This window comes from Mandrillus leucophaeus, unplaced genomic scaffold (assembly GCF_000951045.1).
Source record: "Mandrillus leucophaeus isolate KB7577 unplaced genomic scaffold, Mleu.le_1.0 Scaffold106, whole genome shotgun sequence".
NCBI classification, from domain to species: domain Eukaryota; kingdom Metazoa; phylum Chordata; class Mammalia; order Primates; family Cercopithecidae; genus Mandrillus; species Mandrillus leucophaeus.
In genome coordinates, this window is record NW_012098765.1 from 713,169 (window position 1) to 730,453 (window position 17,285).

The following is a 17,285-nucleotide window of genomic DNA, read 5'->3' on the forward strand; positions in this document are numbered from 1 at the left end:
CGGGGGGCGGGGGTGGCTCAGGAGAACGGCTGGTTCTTGCCACTCTCACTACCTGATTGGGAAACTGAGAGCAGTTGGGGAGGCGCTGCCTAAGGGAGCAGGGCGGGGTGGGCCCAGGAGCGTGCGTGCCATTGACTCCCTCTCGCGCGCTCCCGCAGCACCATCGGTTCGTGGCTGACAGCAAAGATAAAGAACCCGAAGTCGTCTTCATCGGGGACTCCTTGGTCCAGCTAATGCACCAGTGCGAGGTGAGGGCAGTCCCTCTCTCCCTGCCCCATCCAGCCCTGTGCCCATGCTGACACATCTGGACCAGAACCCCGGCCAGGTGGGGTATTATGGGAGTACCCAGATTGGCTCGAGGCAGCCTGAGGCTACGAGAATCTTGGTGTAAGGTGCAACATTCTATTGAGAAGGAATTGTATGCCTTGGTTTTATCAGATTGGATTTGTGTATAATGTACTAAGACGTAAAATAAGGTTTTCCTGCCATAGGCTTGCCTAAAGTGAGGCTCTTTCTTGTTTGCTTTAAGCAGTGCGAAGCCCTGATGGGTTTACACAAAGCTATAGTCACTTTACAGGAAGTGAAGGTCAACTCTAATGGCACTCCACAAAAAAGACTCAATCATAATAATATCTTTCCACGAAGCATGTCCAACTGTAATGGATTTCATCAAAATAAGTTTCAACTGTAATACCGTTGGTTCAATGCATGGCTCAAGCAGACTGGATTTTCATAGTGAGTCTTGCTTCTGTGGGGCTTGCTTTATTTTGTTTGTTGGTTGGTTGGTTTTTGAGACAGGGTCTTGCTCTGTCACCCAGGCTGGCTTGCAGTGGTATGATCTCTGTTCACTTCAACCTCTGCCTCCTGGGCTCAAGCGATCCTCCCACCTAAGCCTCCTGAGTAGCTGGGACTACCGGTGTCCACCACCATGCACCCGGCTAATTTTTGTAGAGATAGGGTTTTGCCCTGTTGCACGGGTTGGTTTTGAACTCCTGGGCTCAAGCAGTCCATCCACCTCAGCATGAGCCACAGAGCCTGGGGCTTGGTTTAAAGTGAGAGACTCTAGGCCAGGTGTGGTGGCTCACACCTGTAATCCCAGCACTTTGGGAGGCCGAGGCAGGCGGATGACCTGAGGTCAGGAGTTCGAGACCACCCTGGCCAACATGGTGAAACCCTGTCTCTACTAACAGTACAAAAATTAGCTGGGCACGGTGACACATACCTATAGTCCCAGGTACTTGGGAGGCTGAGGCAGGAGAATCGCTAGAACCCAGAGGCAGAGATTGCAATGAGCTGAGATCACACTACTGCACTCCAGCCTGGGCGACAAGAGTGAAACTCCGTCTCAAAAAATAAATAGGCTGGGCACTGTGGCTCATGCCTGTAATCCCAACACTTTGGGAGGCCGAGGCAGGTGGATCACCTGAGGTCAGGAGTTCGAGACCAGCCTGGCCCACATGGTGAAACCCCCATCTCTACTAAAAAATACAAAAAGTTAGCCGGGCATGGTGGCATACGCCTATAGTCCCAGCTACTCGGGAGGCTGAGACATGAGAATCGCTTGAACTAGGGAGGCGGAGGTTGCAGTGAGCCAAGATAGTGCCACTGCACTCCAGCGTGCGTGACAGAGTAAGACTCTGTCTCAAAAATAAAATAACTCTGTCTCAAAAATAAAATGAAAAATAAATAAATAAAAGTTAATAGGTTTCTATAAAGTGAGGTTCAGCCATGCTGGAGTTTGCTCCAGGTGAAATTTTAAGACTGCTTCCATGAAGTAAGATTCTTCCATAATGGCATTCGGTTAACACCTGGACAGAGGGGGATGGTCCATGGGGACAGTGCCCTTGTGCCCATACCATTTCTTGCCCACAGATCTGGCGGGAGCTCTTTTCTCCTCTGCATGCACTTAACTTTGGCATCGGTGGTGATGGCACACAGCATGTACTGTGGCGGCTGGAGAATGGGGAGCTGGAACACATCCGGCCCAAGGTGAGCGGGGCTTGGGTGGGGCTCTAAAACATCTTTTGGCTGCCCCCTCACCGCTGCTTCATGTCTCTTTTCCCACAGATTGTGGTGGTCTGGGTGGGCACCAACAACCACGGACACACAGCAGAGCAGGTGACTGGTGGCATCAAGGCCATTGTGCAACTGGTGAATGAGCGGCAGCCCCAGGCCCGGGTTGTGGTGCTGGTGAGAGGCTGGGAGGGTGGGAAAGGAAGAATGGCAGTGGTCTGGGACCCCCTCAGACACAGCCACAGTTGGCACGGTTCTAGGCAACTTGACATAGAGCAGTGGCTTTCAGGCAGAATCTCACATTGGAGCTTGCTGCACCCTTCAGAGTGGCTGTGGTTGAAAATGTGCTCAGAGACCAGTTAGCCTTTTTTGCCCAGGGATGGCTTGAGACTTTGGGGGTATTGAAAAACTAAAAAACGGTTGGGCACGGTGGCTCGTGCCTGTAATCCGAACACTTTGGGAGGCCAAGGTGGGAGGATAACCTGAGGTCAGGAGTTTGAGACCAGCCTGGCCAACGTGGCAAAACCCTGTCTCTACTAAAAATACAAAAATTAGCTGGGCATGCTGGCATGCGCCTGTAATCCCAGTTACTTGGGAGGCTAAGGCAGGAGAATCACTTGAACCTGGGAGGCGGAGGTTACAGTGAGCCGAGATCACGCCATTGCATTCCAGCCTGGGCAACAGAGCGAGACTCCGTCTCAAAAACAAAAAGAAGGCCGAGGCGGGTGGATCACGAGGTCAGGAGATCGAGACCATCCTGGCTAACACAGTGAAACCCCGTCTCTACTAAAAATACAAAAAGTTAGCCGGGCGTGGTGGTGGGCGCCTGTAGTCCCAGCTACTCGGGAGGCTGAGGCAAAAGAATGGCATGAACCCGGGAGGCGGAGCTTGCAGTGAGCCCAGATCGCGCCACTGCATCCAGCCTGGGCAACAGAGCCAGACTCCGTCTCAAAAAAAAGAAAAAAGAAAAAAAGAAAAATAGCTGGCTATGATGGTGTACAAAACCTGTAACCCCAGCTACTTGGGAGGCTAAAGGGGAAGGATCACTTGAGCCCAGGAATTCAAGGTAACAGTGAGTTGTGATCATGCTACCGCACTCCAGCCTGGGTGACAGAGACCCTGTCTCACCAGAAAACAAAAGAAAAATCCTCAAAAAACCTTGAATAGGCCAAAAGTTGTCAGGCATTCCTGGGGTAAATCTAGGCTTCATCACTTGTGGGTAGCTAAGACATTTCCTCTTCTGAAAGGGGATTGATCCCTTGCCATGAGCCATGATGTTGATATCTTTTATTTATTTTTTTTGAGACAGAGTCTTGCCCTGTTGCCCAGGCCAGAGTGCAGTGGCACAATCTGGGCTCACTGCAACCTTCTCCTCCTGGGTTCAAGCGATTCTTCTGCCTCAGCCTCCAGAGTAGCTGGGACTGCAGATGTGCACCACCATGCCTGGTTAATTTTTGTATTTTTATTTTATTTATTTATTTATTTATTTTTTTGAGACAGAGTCTCGCCGGGACTACAGGCACACACTGCCACACCCGGCTGGTTTTTTTTTTTTTTGTATTTTTTTAATAGAGATGGGGTTTCACGGTGTTAGTCAGGATAGTCTCGATCTCCTGACCTTGTGATCCACCCGCCTTGGCCTCCCAAAGTGCTGGGATTACAGGCGTGAGCCACCACACCTGGCCTAATTTTTGTATTTTTAGTAGAGATGGGGTTTCACTACGTTGGCCGGGCTGGTCTTGAACTCCTGACCTCAAGTGAGCCACCCACCTCAGCCTCCCAAAGTGCTGGGATTACAGGAGTGAGCAACCGTGCCTCACCTATTTATTTATTTATTTATTATTTTTATTTATAAAGAACAGATTTATTTCTTACATTTCTGGAGGCTGGGAAGCTTAGGATCAAGGGGTCAACATCTGACAGGGGCCTTCTTTCTCAGTCATCCCATGGTGGAAAAAAAGTCAAGAGAGGGGAAGAGAGAGAGAGAGAGACAGAGACAGTACAAGAGAGCCATTTATTTATTTTTTGAGACAGGATCTGGCTCTGTTGCCCAGGCTGGAGTGCTGGTGGCATGATCTAAGCTCACCGCAACCTCTGCTTCCAGGGCTCAAGTGATCCTCCCATCTCAGCATCCCGAGTGGCTGGGACTACAGGCACACGCCATCATGTCCCGCTAATTTGTGTGTATTTTTGTTAGAGATGGGGTTTCACCATGTTGCCCAGGTTGGTCTCGAACTCCTGGGCTCAAGCGACCCATCCAGCTCTGTCTCGCGTCATGCTGGGATTACAGGCGTGAGCCACTGCACCTGGCCAATGTCAACGTTTTTCTAAGTGATACTTGGGAAGAGGCTAAAACCCAGAAGTCTCTTGCTAAATGAGAGCTAGGATGTGATATTTAGGAACTACCCTCCTGCCCTCCCCACTTGCCCATCCCTAGTGTTTTCTGCAGCTGGAAACTTCATGGTGTTGGGTGAAGGACAGGTTGGCACAGAGAACAGGATACCCAAATGCTTGTTTCCTTACTACACCTCGTGTTCCTGCTCAGGGTCTGCTTCCTCGAGGCCAGCATCCCAACCCACTTCGGGAGAAGAACCGACGGGTGAATGAGCTGGTACGGGCAGCACTGGCTGGCCATCCTCGGGCCCACTTCCTAGATGCCGACCCTGGCTTTGTGCACTCAGATGGCACCATCAGCCACCATGACATGTATGATTACCTACATCTGAGCCGCCTGGGCTACACACCTGTTTGCCGGGCTCTGCACTCCCTGCTTCTGCGTCTGCTGGCCCAAGACCAGGGCCAAGGTGCTCCCCTGCTGGAGCCCGCACCCTAAGCATCCTGCTGCCTTCCCACAACATTAAACTCTCCTTCCTCGGTGTGCTGTTTCCTGCTTTATGGTCAAACCTGTCTGGGTATCTGGGTACCACCACTAGTCCTTATCCTGATCTGTGACCCTGCAGTTCTGCAAGGTTTTTTGTGTAAGACAGGGTCTCTCTCCATCACCCAGGCTAAAGTACAGTGGTGAGACCACAGCCCACTGCAACCTCAACCTCCCAGGCTCAAGTGATCCACCCACCTCAGCCTCCTGAATAGCTGGGACTATAAGCCTGTGCCACTATGTCCAGCTTGTTGTATTTTTTGTAGAGAAGTGGTTTTGCCATGTTGCCCAGCCTGGTCTGACTCCTGAGCTCAAGCAATCCACCCACCTTGGCCTCCCAGGGTGCAGGCATTACAGACATGAGCCACCATGCCTGACTGTGGTTCTATTTCTGCCCAGGGGAGGCATCACTGATCCATCAAGGCACCGTGAGTCTTGAGGTTAGGTTAATTTCCACTATCACAATAGTGTGCTTCAGGCAGGCGCTACCAATCAGTAAACACTAGGTAAGACCAGCTTGCCAGCACTATCCTACAAGACCAAGGTCAAGCAAGAATTCTGGGAACACAGTGACCCAGTACAGTCAAGCCCAGTGTACCCTGTCCATCTCTGCATATGCTGTTGCCCTGGCTGGAACTTCCAGGTGCTCCAGCTCTAGCTTAGATGCCGCTTCTGTGGAGATGTCCTGATCCTCCCACTGCTAGTTGTCATCCCTCCACACATGGTGTGGGTATCTGTCACCTCGGGTGGGCACTGTGTCCACATGCTGAGCAGGAGGGGTGTCACCCAGGGGAGGGGTCAAGCCCAGTTGCAGTGCTGGCCCAGGCCACATGGGGGTAGCAGGGGTCACAGGACAAGGGTACTCCAGGTAGACTAGGCTCCCTCCCACCCGCTGCCACCTCTGGGCTAAGACCTCTTGGGGCCTGTTTCCTGAGGACGAATGACCCCAGAGCCAGTGAGGCTAAACCATCAGGTGGCATCTTGCCTCAGGCCTTCCCCAAACTCATGCAGTCCAATGGCTGAGAATGGGGCCAGCAGGCATTGAGACTCCCTGGGCTCCTAAACTGGAGAGGAGCCATCTATTCCACAGCAAGTCAGCGACCTGGCCTGTGGGGTTCCTCTGATGTTGGGGACAGTGGTACTGGAATTGTTCCCCCCACATCATGGAAAGCATACCGCTCCACAACTGAGGACAGGACGTACAACCAACAGCCCTCCCTGTTAAGAGCCTGCAGCCACACAGGTGTGTTAAACAGCTTTAATCTCGCTCATTGTGGCTTCTCGGCACAGTAAGAAATATTGCACATGATCAACATGTTTTGTTCTGGGGAAGGGGGCAAGGGCAGGGGGAATCACCTTCTTAGAAAGTACAACCCAAGTTGGGAGGGCAGAGGGGGTGAGGAGAAAACCCTCCCCGTGCCTGTGGCAAAGTGCAGGAGCCCCCACCCCCAAACTAACCTGAGTCCAGCCCCTCTGGGGAAAAAAGGGGTGCATGAACTCCCCGTATTCCACAGGCGCCTCCCTGTGGCCCAAGGCCCACACCACCCTCCAGCTTGCAGCCCTCACAGGAGCCATTTTGCATAAAGTGAAAAGCTCTGAAGGTCACACACTCCAGGTTATGTACAGGGGCTTGGAGGAGGGAGACTGCCCCTGCGGCCCCTCAGCTGCCCCCCAGCACCGGGAGGGAGCTTCAAGGGAAGGGGGTATTTACAAGAGGAGCAGGCCTCATTCCGCCCCAAACTGGAGAGGACGAAATGGCTTTACCCGAGAGGAGATAACCTTCCTGCCCCCACATACTGTCCATGTCCTGAGGGGGTACTATGAGTCCTGGCATGTTCTCAGGGTTCCCTCACCTGCCTGTGGCAGCTGTGGAGGGACCTGGCGGTGGGGGAGAGGGCTGGGGGGCCCCCTCCCAGCCAGGCTGTCCAGGCCCCGACTCTGGGGGCGGAGGCAGTGGCGGGGCAGCCTGGACCGTGCCAGAGTCCGAGCTGGGCGAGGTGGGGTCAGGGCCCCCCGCAGGGCTGGGAGTGGGGGCAGGGGCAGCAGCGGTGCCAGTGGGGGGCGGTACAGGGAGAGGAGCCTCAGCTCCAGGGGGCTGCTCGGTGGGAGTGGCTGCCTGCATGATCTTCTGGCGCACCTCACGGATCTTCAACTGCAGACAAACCTTGGAGGGGAAGATGTCTGCATAGCGGGCCTGGAAGGCGGCTGTGGCCTGGGCTGGAGACAGAAAAACAGTGGGGAGCACAGGATGAGATGTGCAGACAAGTCACACCCGAGTGACCCCAAGACTCCAAGACAGGCTCACCTGATGGGAAGAAGCCATGGTCCTGGAAGAGCTGCATGACCAGGGCCCGGCGCTGGTCTAGGGTGCGCCGCAGGGAGGAGTACGGCACCTTCTCATACTCTAGCTCCCCAAGCACATCCTCGGCTTCTGTACCTGTGCAGGGCACAGGCAGCATGGCAAGGCTGCAGCAGCAGCAGGGCCTTCCTACCACCGTCTGAGTGCCCATCCGAGCCCTCACTGCATTCTATTTCACAGTAGAGTCAGAGAGGGGTCCTGCCCACAGTCACAGGGCAACTTAGGGGCCTGCCAGACTCCAGAACCCAGCCCTGACAGGCTGTGCTTCCTCCCAGCCTGGATGGACCCACCCTACCTCTCCCACTCTAACTGCCTTCCAGAGACCCACTCTTCTTGCAGGCCCCCAGAGTTCTGCCCACCACAGCACCTGTACGGTCAAAGGTGAAGATGTCCCCCTCGCACTTGGCACTCTTGGGGGTGTTGGGCTCCGAGCTGCAGCTGGAGCGTCTTCTCATCTTGCGCTTGGGCGAGGTAGGGTCCTCGGGTGCTGAATCCAGGTCTGGCCAAACAGAAGCAGACTCAGTGCAGGTGGCCCCAGTCTGCCCTCCACCTATGGACCCTGGTTGTCCGACGCTCGCCTACCCGTGGAGTTCTTCCTCTTCTTGCGGTAAGAGCCCAGGATGGCCCGGGGTGAGGTGGCCAGAGACTGCAGGGTAGGGGAGGGCAGCACCTCCTCAGGCCGAAACTCAGGCAGCTCAGCAAAGCGCTCTTCGAAGTCCACTTCTGACAGGACCCTGCTGGAGGGCTGGCAGGGTCACCTCCCCCGCCTCGGCCTGCAGCGGCTCCCACTCCCACCACCCCACACGCTCCACCAAGGCCCCAGCCCATGCTCACTTGTCCACAGAGTCAAAGGTCTTCTTCAGGGGCGGGGGCCGCACCTTCACCTTCTTGCCAGTACCAGCCGCCTCCTTGCGCTCGGGAGTATCCCCGGCTGCCCGCCCACTGCTGCTCTCGCTGCTGCCACCAGGGGCTACGGCTGGAGTTGGGGCTGGGCTGGGAGGAGTGGGAGGCTCCCCACGATTCTCCAGGCCCTGCCCAGGGACGCGCCAGTCTGAAGATGAGCTGGGGAATTTGCTGGCCTGGGATGGAGATAGGCAGGGAGATGGAGAACACTGAGCTCAGACTCTGGGGCAAAGACCAGAAACAAAGAGTTGAATCTGAACCCGCCCGGCAGACCCCTCGAGAAGGCCGTCACACAGCCTCAGGAAGGCCAAGACAGGGGACTCAGATGGGAGGGAAGACAACACAGGCAGGCAGAAAGGACAGGGGGACCCTTTAACCTGAGAGACACACAGGCATGGAGGGAAGAGGAGTAGGACAGAAAAGCAAAGACGTCAACGGAGAGGCACAGCCAAGTGGCAGTGGGAGCCTCACGGCCTGCAGGCACTCACCATGGTCTCAGGACCCTTGGCGCTGGTCCGCTCCTCAGCAGGCGGGGGCGGTGGGGGGCTGCTCCGGGCCGTGGGAGTCCAGGTCTCTGGGGCAGGTGGAGGGGCTGGTGGTGTGGGCTGCCCCTCAAGCTCAGACTCTGGGGCAGTTGGCTCTCGGACTGGGCCAGGCTCCAGAGGCTGCCGGGGTGCAGGGCCAGGTCGCCCAGAGGCACCTGCCTCAAAGGACCCCACAGGAATGCTGGCGATGGCTGCCTTCACTTTCTGGGGGGCCTTCGGGCTGGGCCGCTGGGCCTTGGGGGCCACTAAGCTGTAGGTCATGGAACCTGCTAGTGGTGAGAAAAGTGTTTGCTGAGCCAGGCCTGACTGGAGCCCATCCCCTGGGTCCCCCAACTCACCCTGCTCTGGGTTGATCTGACACCTACCTGTGGCACTAGGGAAAGGGCTAGTCGGGGCTGGGGTGGCAGTGGCAGGGGCTGGCGGGCCCTTGGGCAGAATGGTGGCTGCAGGTGGGGTTGTGCTGGTGGCCACAGTGTAGACCAGGCTTGGGGGGGCCTGGGACGGCTGGGCCAGGGGTGCTGAGGAGGTGGGTGCAGGGCTGCCAGAGTAAAACGCCGTTATGACAGGACCTCCGGGGGCTGCACAGGCAGGTGGCAGCTGGGGACTGGGCACAGGCGACACGCCCACCTGACCGGGAGCCAGCAGTGGGGCTTGGCCTGCTGAGAGACAGAGAAGGAGAAGCAGGAGACCAAGTTAGGGCCCGGACTGCCTCAGCCCCACCCTGGGTCCCCAGCACTGCCTGCCAGGCCGCCCCTCACCTGAGAGCAGGGGCTGCACGAAGGCGGGGCCACTGGGCCCCAGCGAGGTGAAGCCTAGAGCTACAGAGCTCGTGGGCCCGTACGAGGTGACTGTTCCAGCCTGGCTGGATGCAGGGCTGGTACCCAGGGGCAGCGCGTGCCCGCCCGCTGACTGCACATAGGTGATTCTGCCGCAGGGAGAGGAAATGGGGAGGAGTGAGGTAAGCTGGCCCCGCCCCACCCCTTCCCTGGCCTCTGAGTGTGGGCTCAGCTGCAATTACCTGGTGGAGGAGGGCAGCAGGACCTTCTGAGGCTGTGAAGTGGGTCCAGGGAGTGTGGCTGGGCTCAGGGGCGGCACCAGGCCGCTGGGTGTGCTCACAGGCACCGGGGTCAGCTGGATGATCTGTGGGGAAGGGCACCCATAGGCCAGGATGAGTTGTGGCCCCTGACTGGGGCAGGGGAGGACTAAGACCTAAAGTGGGGCTCTAAGCAAAAGCAAGGAACACAGAACTTGGGGTGAGAACAGGATGGGCAAGATAACAGTGGGAGGTGGGGACACAGAGGAGTAGGGTACAGACACTGAGAACTTGAGAAAGTCAGGATGCACAAAGAAATCATGGAAGATAGCAAGACAGAGAACCAGAGACACGGAAAAGGAGAGAAGATTGAAGGAAAAACAAAGAAATGGTGGGGTACAGGGGCCAACACCCAGCACGTAGAGAGAAAAGCAGTCCCTCACCTTGCTGGGGGGCTGGGCACCATTCTGCACAGGTACTGAGAAGGGTGGGCTCACCAGTGGCAGCGGCTGGCCGGCCCCTCCACCCCGCACTGACATGCTAGGGGCGGCCAGGGGCACTAGGACCTTCCCAGGCAGCAGTTGGGCTGAGCCACCCGGGGGCGGGGCCTGAACGGGAGAAACTGACTGGGCTGGAAGTTAAGAGGCAAGAAAGGAAAAGGTTACAAGGGAGTCAAATAGGATTATGGCCCCTCTCCTAGTGCTGCCCGGCCCAGGTCTCACCTTTGGGGGGTGGGGCGGAGGGTACAGACTGCAGGATGGGGATGCCAGGAGTGGGTGCATTGGCGGCCAAGACTTTGCCGTTGGTGGAAGTGCCCGGTGGGAGGGTGAAACGGATGCTGGTGGTGGGTGCAGGGCCGCTGGGAGTCGCTGCCTTGGTCCCAGGGGCTGGTGCTGGGGCAGGTGCCACCTGAAGCTGCTGGGGCAGCGTGGGCAGGATGTACTGTACCTGGGTGATTCCCCCAGCCTTGCCCAGGGCACCTGGTTGCAGGATGCCCAGGGGTACTGGCCCATTGGGGCCACTCCCAGCACCTGCTCCTGAGCCCGCAGTGGTCCCACCGCCAGGGGCCCCCTGGGCAATGAACTGGACAGCAGGGGGCGCAGGGGCCCCATACCCCGGGGTGCCCACCAGTAGGTTAGTGACAGTGGCAGGCGCCTTTCCCACAGTGCCCAGCAGGGGTCCAGCCACCAAATGTGGGGCTGGTGAGGTGGCTGCTGCCGACTTCTTGTCCGAATACACTAAGCTGACACCCAGCGGGGAGCCCCCAGGCACCCGAGACCCAGTGCCCATTTCAGTCCTGGCACCTGCTGTGTCATTTGGAGACGCCTCAGCCCGGCCAGAGGTGGGGAAGGGCTTAGAGGCGATGGGCACAGGAGTGCTGCTGACAGGCCGCACCACGTTGGTGACCATGGTGGCAGCAGGACGGGACAGGGGAGCTGCTGGGGCCCCGTAGGCCAGTGATGGGGCAGGGGCGGAGGGCACTCTGGCTCCGCCACCCTCTTGCTCCTCCTTGTTTGGGGGCAGCACCAGTGTCTGCAGAATGCTTCCTCCTCCGCTGGGAGGGGCCGCGATGACTGAGGGGCCTGGCGGCTCCAGGCCACCCACACTTTCAGGTCTCTTGCGCCGGAAGGTGGCAGGATCCGTTGGGAGGAACCGGGTAGCCTTGGAAGGTGTCGCTGGACCCCCAGCCCCAGGGAGCGGGGGCCGTAGGGGGCCCGCTGTGCTGCCCTGACCAGACTCCTGGGCCTTGAAGGTTCCTGAGCCCAGTGAGAAGGAGGTGGCTGCCGAGGCTGAGGAGGAAGCAGGCGAGGACGCAGAGGAGGATGGGGTGGAACCATAGCCTTTGCCAAAGGCTACAGGAGGATCCGGGGGCCCTGGGGGCTCAGGGTCCAGTGGGGGACGGCAGTGGGTAAAGGAGGAACGGATCACAGGTGAAAACACCTTCCGACCAAAGCCCTGCATGAAAGGGAGACACCCCAGGTCAGGACACTCCGACACCTCAATAGCAGCCCCCTAGCCACGCCCATCCAGCCTGTCAGCCAGGCCAGCCTAGGGCTGCACCCCTCCCAGCTGAAGGCCTCAATTCATCCTGGCTCTGACCCAACTCCCCACGGGGCAAATAGCTTGACCTCTCTGGATCTTAATCTCCCCCTCTCTCAAATACCCGGGAGAAACAGACATTCCCGTGGTTTAGGAGGGAGTGTGATGTGACAGCACCGTGACCCAAGCCCTCACCTTGTTGCCCTCTGGGTCCTCCCCAGAGCTGTCCCCACTCTCGCTGTCGGTCACCCGCTCCTTGCACTTGAGATCAATGTCAGTGGTGCCGAAGCCATCATCAGCTGAGGGAGTGGAGGGAACAGTATGGGGAGGGGGCTAGATGCAAGGGGACCCAGGAGGAAACAGTCTGGAGCCTGGATCTCAGCTCTGCTCCAAACCAGCAGGGAGTGCTGTCCAGAAAAAATACTCCTCAGCCCAAGACTGTGCCCACATGCCCAGTGCCCAGTGCGGGAGCCTATGAGGCTGCAGGAAAGAGCCCCTAACACTGCATCTGAAGATCTGGTCACACCCAGGTCCTCCAGATTTCCTGCAGGGCTGGGGGCTTCCTGAGGGCAGGGCTGGGTTTACTCGGCAGGGCCTGAACTGGCCACATGTAACCATAAATCAAGTGGAAAAGAAACCAAAGGGGCCTAGGGGCCTGGATCCAAGTTCTGCCCACCCTCTGAGCCTTGGCCTGCTGGGTCCTGGGCAATATTCTGGGCCCTGCAATGCTCACCAATGACATCATCATCCCCTTCCTCCTCACAGATGACCATGCGCTCCTCATCACTCGTCATGTCCTCACTGGCCGCACGCTGAGAACGAGAAGCTCGGGTGGGCAGCAGCGAAGGCCGCCCGGTGGCCGCCAAGGCACCTCCCTCACCGGGGGCTGCAAAGGGACCTGGAGCTCCATACTGGGTAGAAGGCTTTGGGCCAGAGTACGATGCAGGGCCGGACACCATCTGTAGGAAAGGTGACAGGGAGGTTTCAGTGGGGCTGCTGCCTTGGACAGGCTCCCTGCCCACCCCCTGGGGGCCTGCACCCCAGACCTGCGTCAGTTCCTGCAGTGCCTGACTGTCTACTTCGCCGCCATCCAGGCTGTGTACCCCACTGTGAGAGAAAGCTCGGGGCCGAGCTGAGCCAGGTCCCCCAACTGTGTGTAGCCGTTCTGCCCCACAGGAGCTGCTCCCCGGAACCTTGGCGTCCGAGCTCAGGAGTGTCTGGGCTGCGACGGACAGAAGCTCAGAGGACACTGTAAAGTAGAGGGGGGCGCTATACAGTCAGTAAGCCTCTCACCAGCACCTAGACTGGCCCAACAACCCATAGATATTTCTAGGTACTAGGCAGAAGCAGGCTGGAATTTCTGGGCCACTTGGTGAAATAAAAAAACACCACCCACCACCAGTCCACCATCTCCTTCCTGCTGATTCCTGCCCTCTGGGGTTGCAGCAGGCCCATTCCCTGGGGGCTAGCCCTCCTGAAAGTAAGGAGGCCTAGAGAGAGGTTCATATGGTGCTGACAGTTCCCTCATCTCAGAGAAGAAGTAACTAGCGTACCCACCCTCATAGAACTGCATATCCATAGGAACTACCATCTATCCTCATAGAACTGCATATCCATAGGCTCACTCCAAAAATGTGCCCCAGAACACTGCCAGGCACACCAGACACCCTCAATAAGTGGAAACAGCCCATCAGGGGTGTTTGCGAGCTGCAGTGGCCCCAACTATGGTGTTGGGGACCAGTCAAACTGGGGTTTACATTCTAGCTCTGTCACTTGCTTGTTTATGACTTTAAGCAAGTGACCTTGCCTCTCTGAACCTCAGTTTCTTCTTCTAGAAATAGAATGGGGTTTTGCAGACTAGAGCTTATATTCCCTGTAGTGCTTGGCACATAGTAAACACTCATTACACAACAGTTGATAATAAGATTGCTGTTTGGGAATCTATCTGTCTGGATCTCCCTGGCTCCTTCACATGAATCAACTGCCGGTTCCTTTACAGATAAGGGTCGCCAAATAAAAGTGATAGAGCACAGAAGAGCTGCTAGGGCAGGGGAGGAGCAAGCAAGGGGGTAGCTGGTGGCTCTCGGGGAGGGAAGTGGCAAGGTGGGAGAGCCAAGGGGCTGACTAACCCCCAGGGGCAGCGGCAGTGCCCGTCTCCGACATGCTCCGCTCCCGCGTCTCCTTGTGCCCTCCTGCCAGCCCCAGGCTCGTGGGCTTGGCCTCCGAGCTGGACTTCTTTCGGTCCTTGTTGCACCACTTCCAATCTGGGTGGGCCTTGAAGTGGGCCTCCTTCACCTGGCAGGAGAGGGCAGGGCAACCCTTCACTCACCCACCCCACCAGAAGAAGCTGGGAGGAGCCAAGAGGCAGGGGCGTTACCTGGAAGGCCAGGTCGTGGTACTTCTGCTTCTCCTTGGGCCCCAAGGCATACCACCACTCGCCCAGGATCTTGCTGACGGTCCGGTTGTCCTGGTTGGGATGACGCTGGTGGACCAGGGCCCGGTGCCGCTTGCTGAAGATCATGAAGGCATTCATGGGCCGCCGGATGTGGTCCTTCTCCCGCTGCATTAAACACAGCCCAGAATGGGACAATTAGGACCAGGGAGGCAGGTGTGGGTGGCCACGGGGTAAGCACGGGACAGGCAGGGATAAAGTACCTTATTGGGGCTGCGTCCATCCTTCTCAGAAGATGAGTCCCGTTCCTTGGGTAGGGCACTGAGGGACTGGGTCCGACGTTTTCCAGGCGGTAGAGGCAACTGGATCTCAGGAGACATGATGGAGAGGAAGCTGCGGCAGGGCAGCAGGGACAGTGAGGGCCATGTCTCTGGCCATCCCACCCCCAAGTACCACACCTCAGGGAACTCACGCATCATCATGGTCACTCTCTGTCTCACTGTCCAGTCGGGGCTCTCCTGGGGGGCCAGGGGCCTCCTCCTCTGTGGTGGGAGGCGGACCCTTACCAGGTTCCACCACCCCCAAAGGGTGTGGGGGTCCGGGTCCTGGGCTCTCAGGGCATGTGGCTCCAGGGGGCCGCCCAGGGTCAGCACCCCCTGTCCCACCTGGTGGCCTTTCATGAGCAACAGCTGCCGACTCAGCAGGTTCTGGGGACACAGAGGTAGATCAGAGGGCTCCTAGGCCACCTGGACCCCACACCCTTGCTTCCCCCCAGTCCTCCCAGCCCTCACCTTTGCTCTGGTTGGAGGCCACTGGGTGGCTGGCAGGTTGCTGGGCCTCGCTCGGCTGCACGGAGGGGTCAGGCTGGCTGGGTGCCAGGAAGGGGACTAAGGAGTGCCAGGGGAACACAGCCACAGAGCGAGGTTCCACATTCGTCCACACTGTGGAAAGGAGCCAGGTGAGCTGTGCAGCAGAACCTGGCCCCAGCCCCAACTCAAGCTCTTCCCCACCCTAGATGAGGTAGCCCCACCCCTTTTGTCTACCCCCCACCCCCAACACCAGAGCCTCTTGGACTCGTCCATGCAACGTCACTCAGGAAAAACTCCTCCCTGAAAGGTTTCTAGATTTATAAAAAAGAAAACAGAAGCGGGGAAGGGAAATAGTACTCACGCCCCACTCCTCCCCCCACCAATCTCCATCAGCCCTGCCACCAGGGAACAGGCCAGAGGAACGATTTGCTCCTGCCACAAACCAGGTCATGCTCGGCTGCCATCCCACACTACCAAGGCCCCAGATCTCTACGGGCTGGGACCCCCACCCCCGTCATGCCACATTCCCAGTAGCCCAGTCGCCACCTGACACAACCTCTCACCTTGGCCTCATGCTCTCTTTCCCTTTCCTGAGGCATACGGCCCCATGTCCCCTCCCCTCCAACTCTCCGTTCACTACCCACAGGCTGTGGAGTCTCTTACAACTGTGGTGTGGGAACTGTGGTGTGGGAGAAGTCCTGCTCCTTGCCTGCCTTCCCCACCACAAACAGTACCAGACCTGCCCTTCCTGGCTGGGCACAGGTGGCTCTAGCAGCTCTCCCCTTCGCCCCCATGAACAGAATGCACCATCCACAAATCGGCCTCCCAGCCGCCCTCCCCATCAGCCCCTCGGCTTATCTGTAGTCCAGGGTCCAGCCCCCTTGCCCAAAACAGGGGAGGGTGTGGTAAACTCCTTGGAAGAAAAGACACGGACAATGGGCTAGAAGAGAGGATTGTTACAAGTCTCTACCCAGAGAGGGCACAAGTGCCAGGTGTTTCCTTGAGGATATGCACAGGAAGATGCTTCCTCACCAAGAGGCTGGTCCCAGGGGTCCAACCTTCAGCCCCAAGAGGTGGGTGGTGGAAGAGCAAGCTCTAGGCTGGGACCTACCCCTGGCTGGACTTTTGGGGCAGGCCTAGGATACAAATGGGCTTCCCCTCACAGAGCCTGGCTCCCTGGGGGAAGTGGAACCAGCAGAGGAGAGAGGCCCCTGCTCCGGGAAGACGAAGAAGGGAGGAGGGAACCGCCCTAGCCCTGCTCTCCATCATTCCAGGCCTTCCCTTGATCCAGATCAACCTGACCTGAGGTGACCTCCCCATGCCTTCAGAAGCCTGGAGAGATGGGCATGGGAGGGGGGGAAGCTCTGTGCGAGGCACTGGCCTGGAGACCTGATTCTGTGAGGGGCTGACAAAGGAAAAAGTAGACCTCAGGAAACAAGGGACTGGGATCACGAAGACAGCACTGAAGAGCACTCAAGACTACAATGACCCTGTCCCTTACCCCTGAAAACCCGCTGGGCCCTCCAACCCCATATAAAAGCCTCCAGAGACTTAGACCTGTGCCTCTCTTTGCAAAGATCTTTCCCATCAAGGTCTCCTCTTTTCTGGGGGGGGGGGGGGGGATTGCATTGGGAGTTATACCTGATGTAAATGACGAGTTGTTGGGTGCTGACGAGTTGATGGGGGGTGGGGAAAAGGGACCCAGCAGACAATGGAGAGCAGTCCTTTGGTCCTGCTCCCTCCTGAACCCCTCCCCAGTGCACAACCCGCCAGGTTCTTAGGTGTCGCGCTCTCTGCAAACTACACCACACACACTGCAGCCCGTCACTCTGATCTCAGCAAACAGTGCCTCACTCGCTTCCTGAGCCCTGTCCTCAGCCCCACTACCCAATCCAAGCCTCCTCCCCTAGGACCAGCAGGTCTCGTGCTGTTCCTATTCTACCCCATGCTCCACAGCCGGTTACTCGGCACCCCTCACCTTTCCATTACAGCAGCCCTGTGCCATCCCATCACTTTAACATCACAGCTGTCCCCAGGTACGCGCCACTCCGCTACACTCCCACCTGCCGTCACTAACCACTCGGCCCGGCCAAGCTCCGTAACTTTCCCCATCATCCCTTTACTCTGCCTTTACTGTTCTCTCCTACTATACCCCCATCACCGTTACTCCGCACTTAGCACCCCGACACCTTGACCCCTGCAGTCCCAGGGCCCAGGCGCTACTGACCGAACATGCCGAGGCCACGGGAGGCCGCGCTGGACGCGGGCATCAGGGGCCTGTGGGCCGAATACATGGTCCGGCGCAGGGGGGGC

The 17,285-nt window shown here is 57.8% G+C and overlaps 2 protein-coding genes across 3 annotated transcripts in view; one reads left to right on the forward strand and one right to left on the reverse strand.

The window, feature by feature from the left end:
• The window catches only part of PAFAH1B3 (platelet-activating factor acetylhydrolase 1b, catalytic subunit 3 (29kDa)), a 10,867-nt gene extending 5,976 nt beyond the window's left edge, over positions 1 to 4,891 (forward strand). The window contains exons 2-5 of the mRNA XM_011984109.1: positions 75 to 248; positions 1,873 to 1,989; positions 2,068 to 2,190; positions 4,559 to 4,891. Of these exons, the coding sequence (XP_011839499.1) occupies positions 75 to 248; positions 1,873 to 1,989; positions 2,068 to 2,190; positions 4,559 to 4,846 (702 nt within the window). The 3' untranslated portion in view covers positions 4,847 to 4,891. The remainder of the gene's footprint in view (positions 1 to 74; positions 249 to 1,872; positions 1,990 to 2,067; positions 2,191 to 4,558) is intronic.
• Positions 4,892 to 6,135: 1,244 nt separating this feature from the next.
• CIC (capicua transcriptional repressor) overlaps positions 6,136 to 17,285 on the reverse strand; it is a 27,667-nt gene continuing 16,517 nt past the window's right edge. The window contains exons 1-20 of one of the 2 annotated variants that reach the window (XM_011982875.1): positions 17,200 to 17,277; positions 14,955 to 15,104; positions 14,636 to 14,870; positions 14,427 to 14,556; positions 14,149 to 14,331; positions 13,901 to 14,066; positions 12,818 to 13,020; positions 12,505 to 12,730; positions 11,967 to 12,070; positions 10,454 to 11,687; positions 10,175 to 10,362; positions 9,717 to 9,838; positions 9,457 to 9,623; positions 9,064 to 9,357; positions 8,642 to 8,967; positions 8,085 to 8,329; positions 7,833 to 7,987; positions 7,618 to 7,749; positions 7,197 to 7,328; positions 6,136 to 7,108 (exon numbers count right to left, since the gene is read on the reverse strand). In XM_011982875.1, the coding sequence (XP_011838265.1) occupies positions 6,741 to 7,108; positions 7,197 to 7,328; positions 7,618 to 7,749; positions 7,833 to 7,987; positions 8,085 to 8,329; positions 8,642 to 8,967; positions 9,064 to 9,357; positions 9,457 to 9,623; positions 9,717 to 9,838; positions 10,175 to 10,362; positions 10,454 to 11,687; positions 11,967 to 12,070; positions 12,505 to 12,730; positions 12,818 to 13,020; positions 13,901 to 14,066; positions 14,149 to 14,331; positions 14,427 to 14,556; positions 14,636 to 14,870; positions 14,955 to 15,104; positions 17,200 to 17,266 (4,827 nt within the window). In that variant the 5' untranslated portion in view covers positions 17,267 to 17,277 and the 3' untranslated portion in view covers positions 6,136 to 6,740. Of the gene's footprint in view, positions 7,109 to 7,196; positions 7,329 to 7,617; positions 7,750 to 7,832; positions 7,988 to 8,084; positions 8,330 to 8,641; positions 8,968 to 9,063; positions 9,358 to 9,456; positions 9,624 to 9,716; positions 9,839 to 10,174; positions 10,363 to 10,453; positions 11,688 to 11,966; positions 12,071 to 12,504; positions 12,731 to 12,817; positions 13,021 to 13,900; positions 14,067 to 14,148; positions 14,332 to 14,426; positions 14,557 to 14,635; positions 14,871 to 14,954; positions 15,105 to 17,199; positions 17,278 to 17,285 lie in introns of those variants that run through there. The other variant, XM_011982871.1, reaches the window with a different exon arrangement.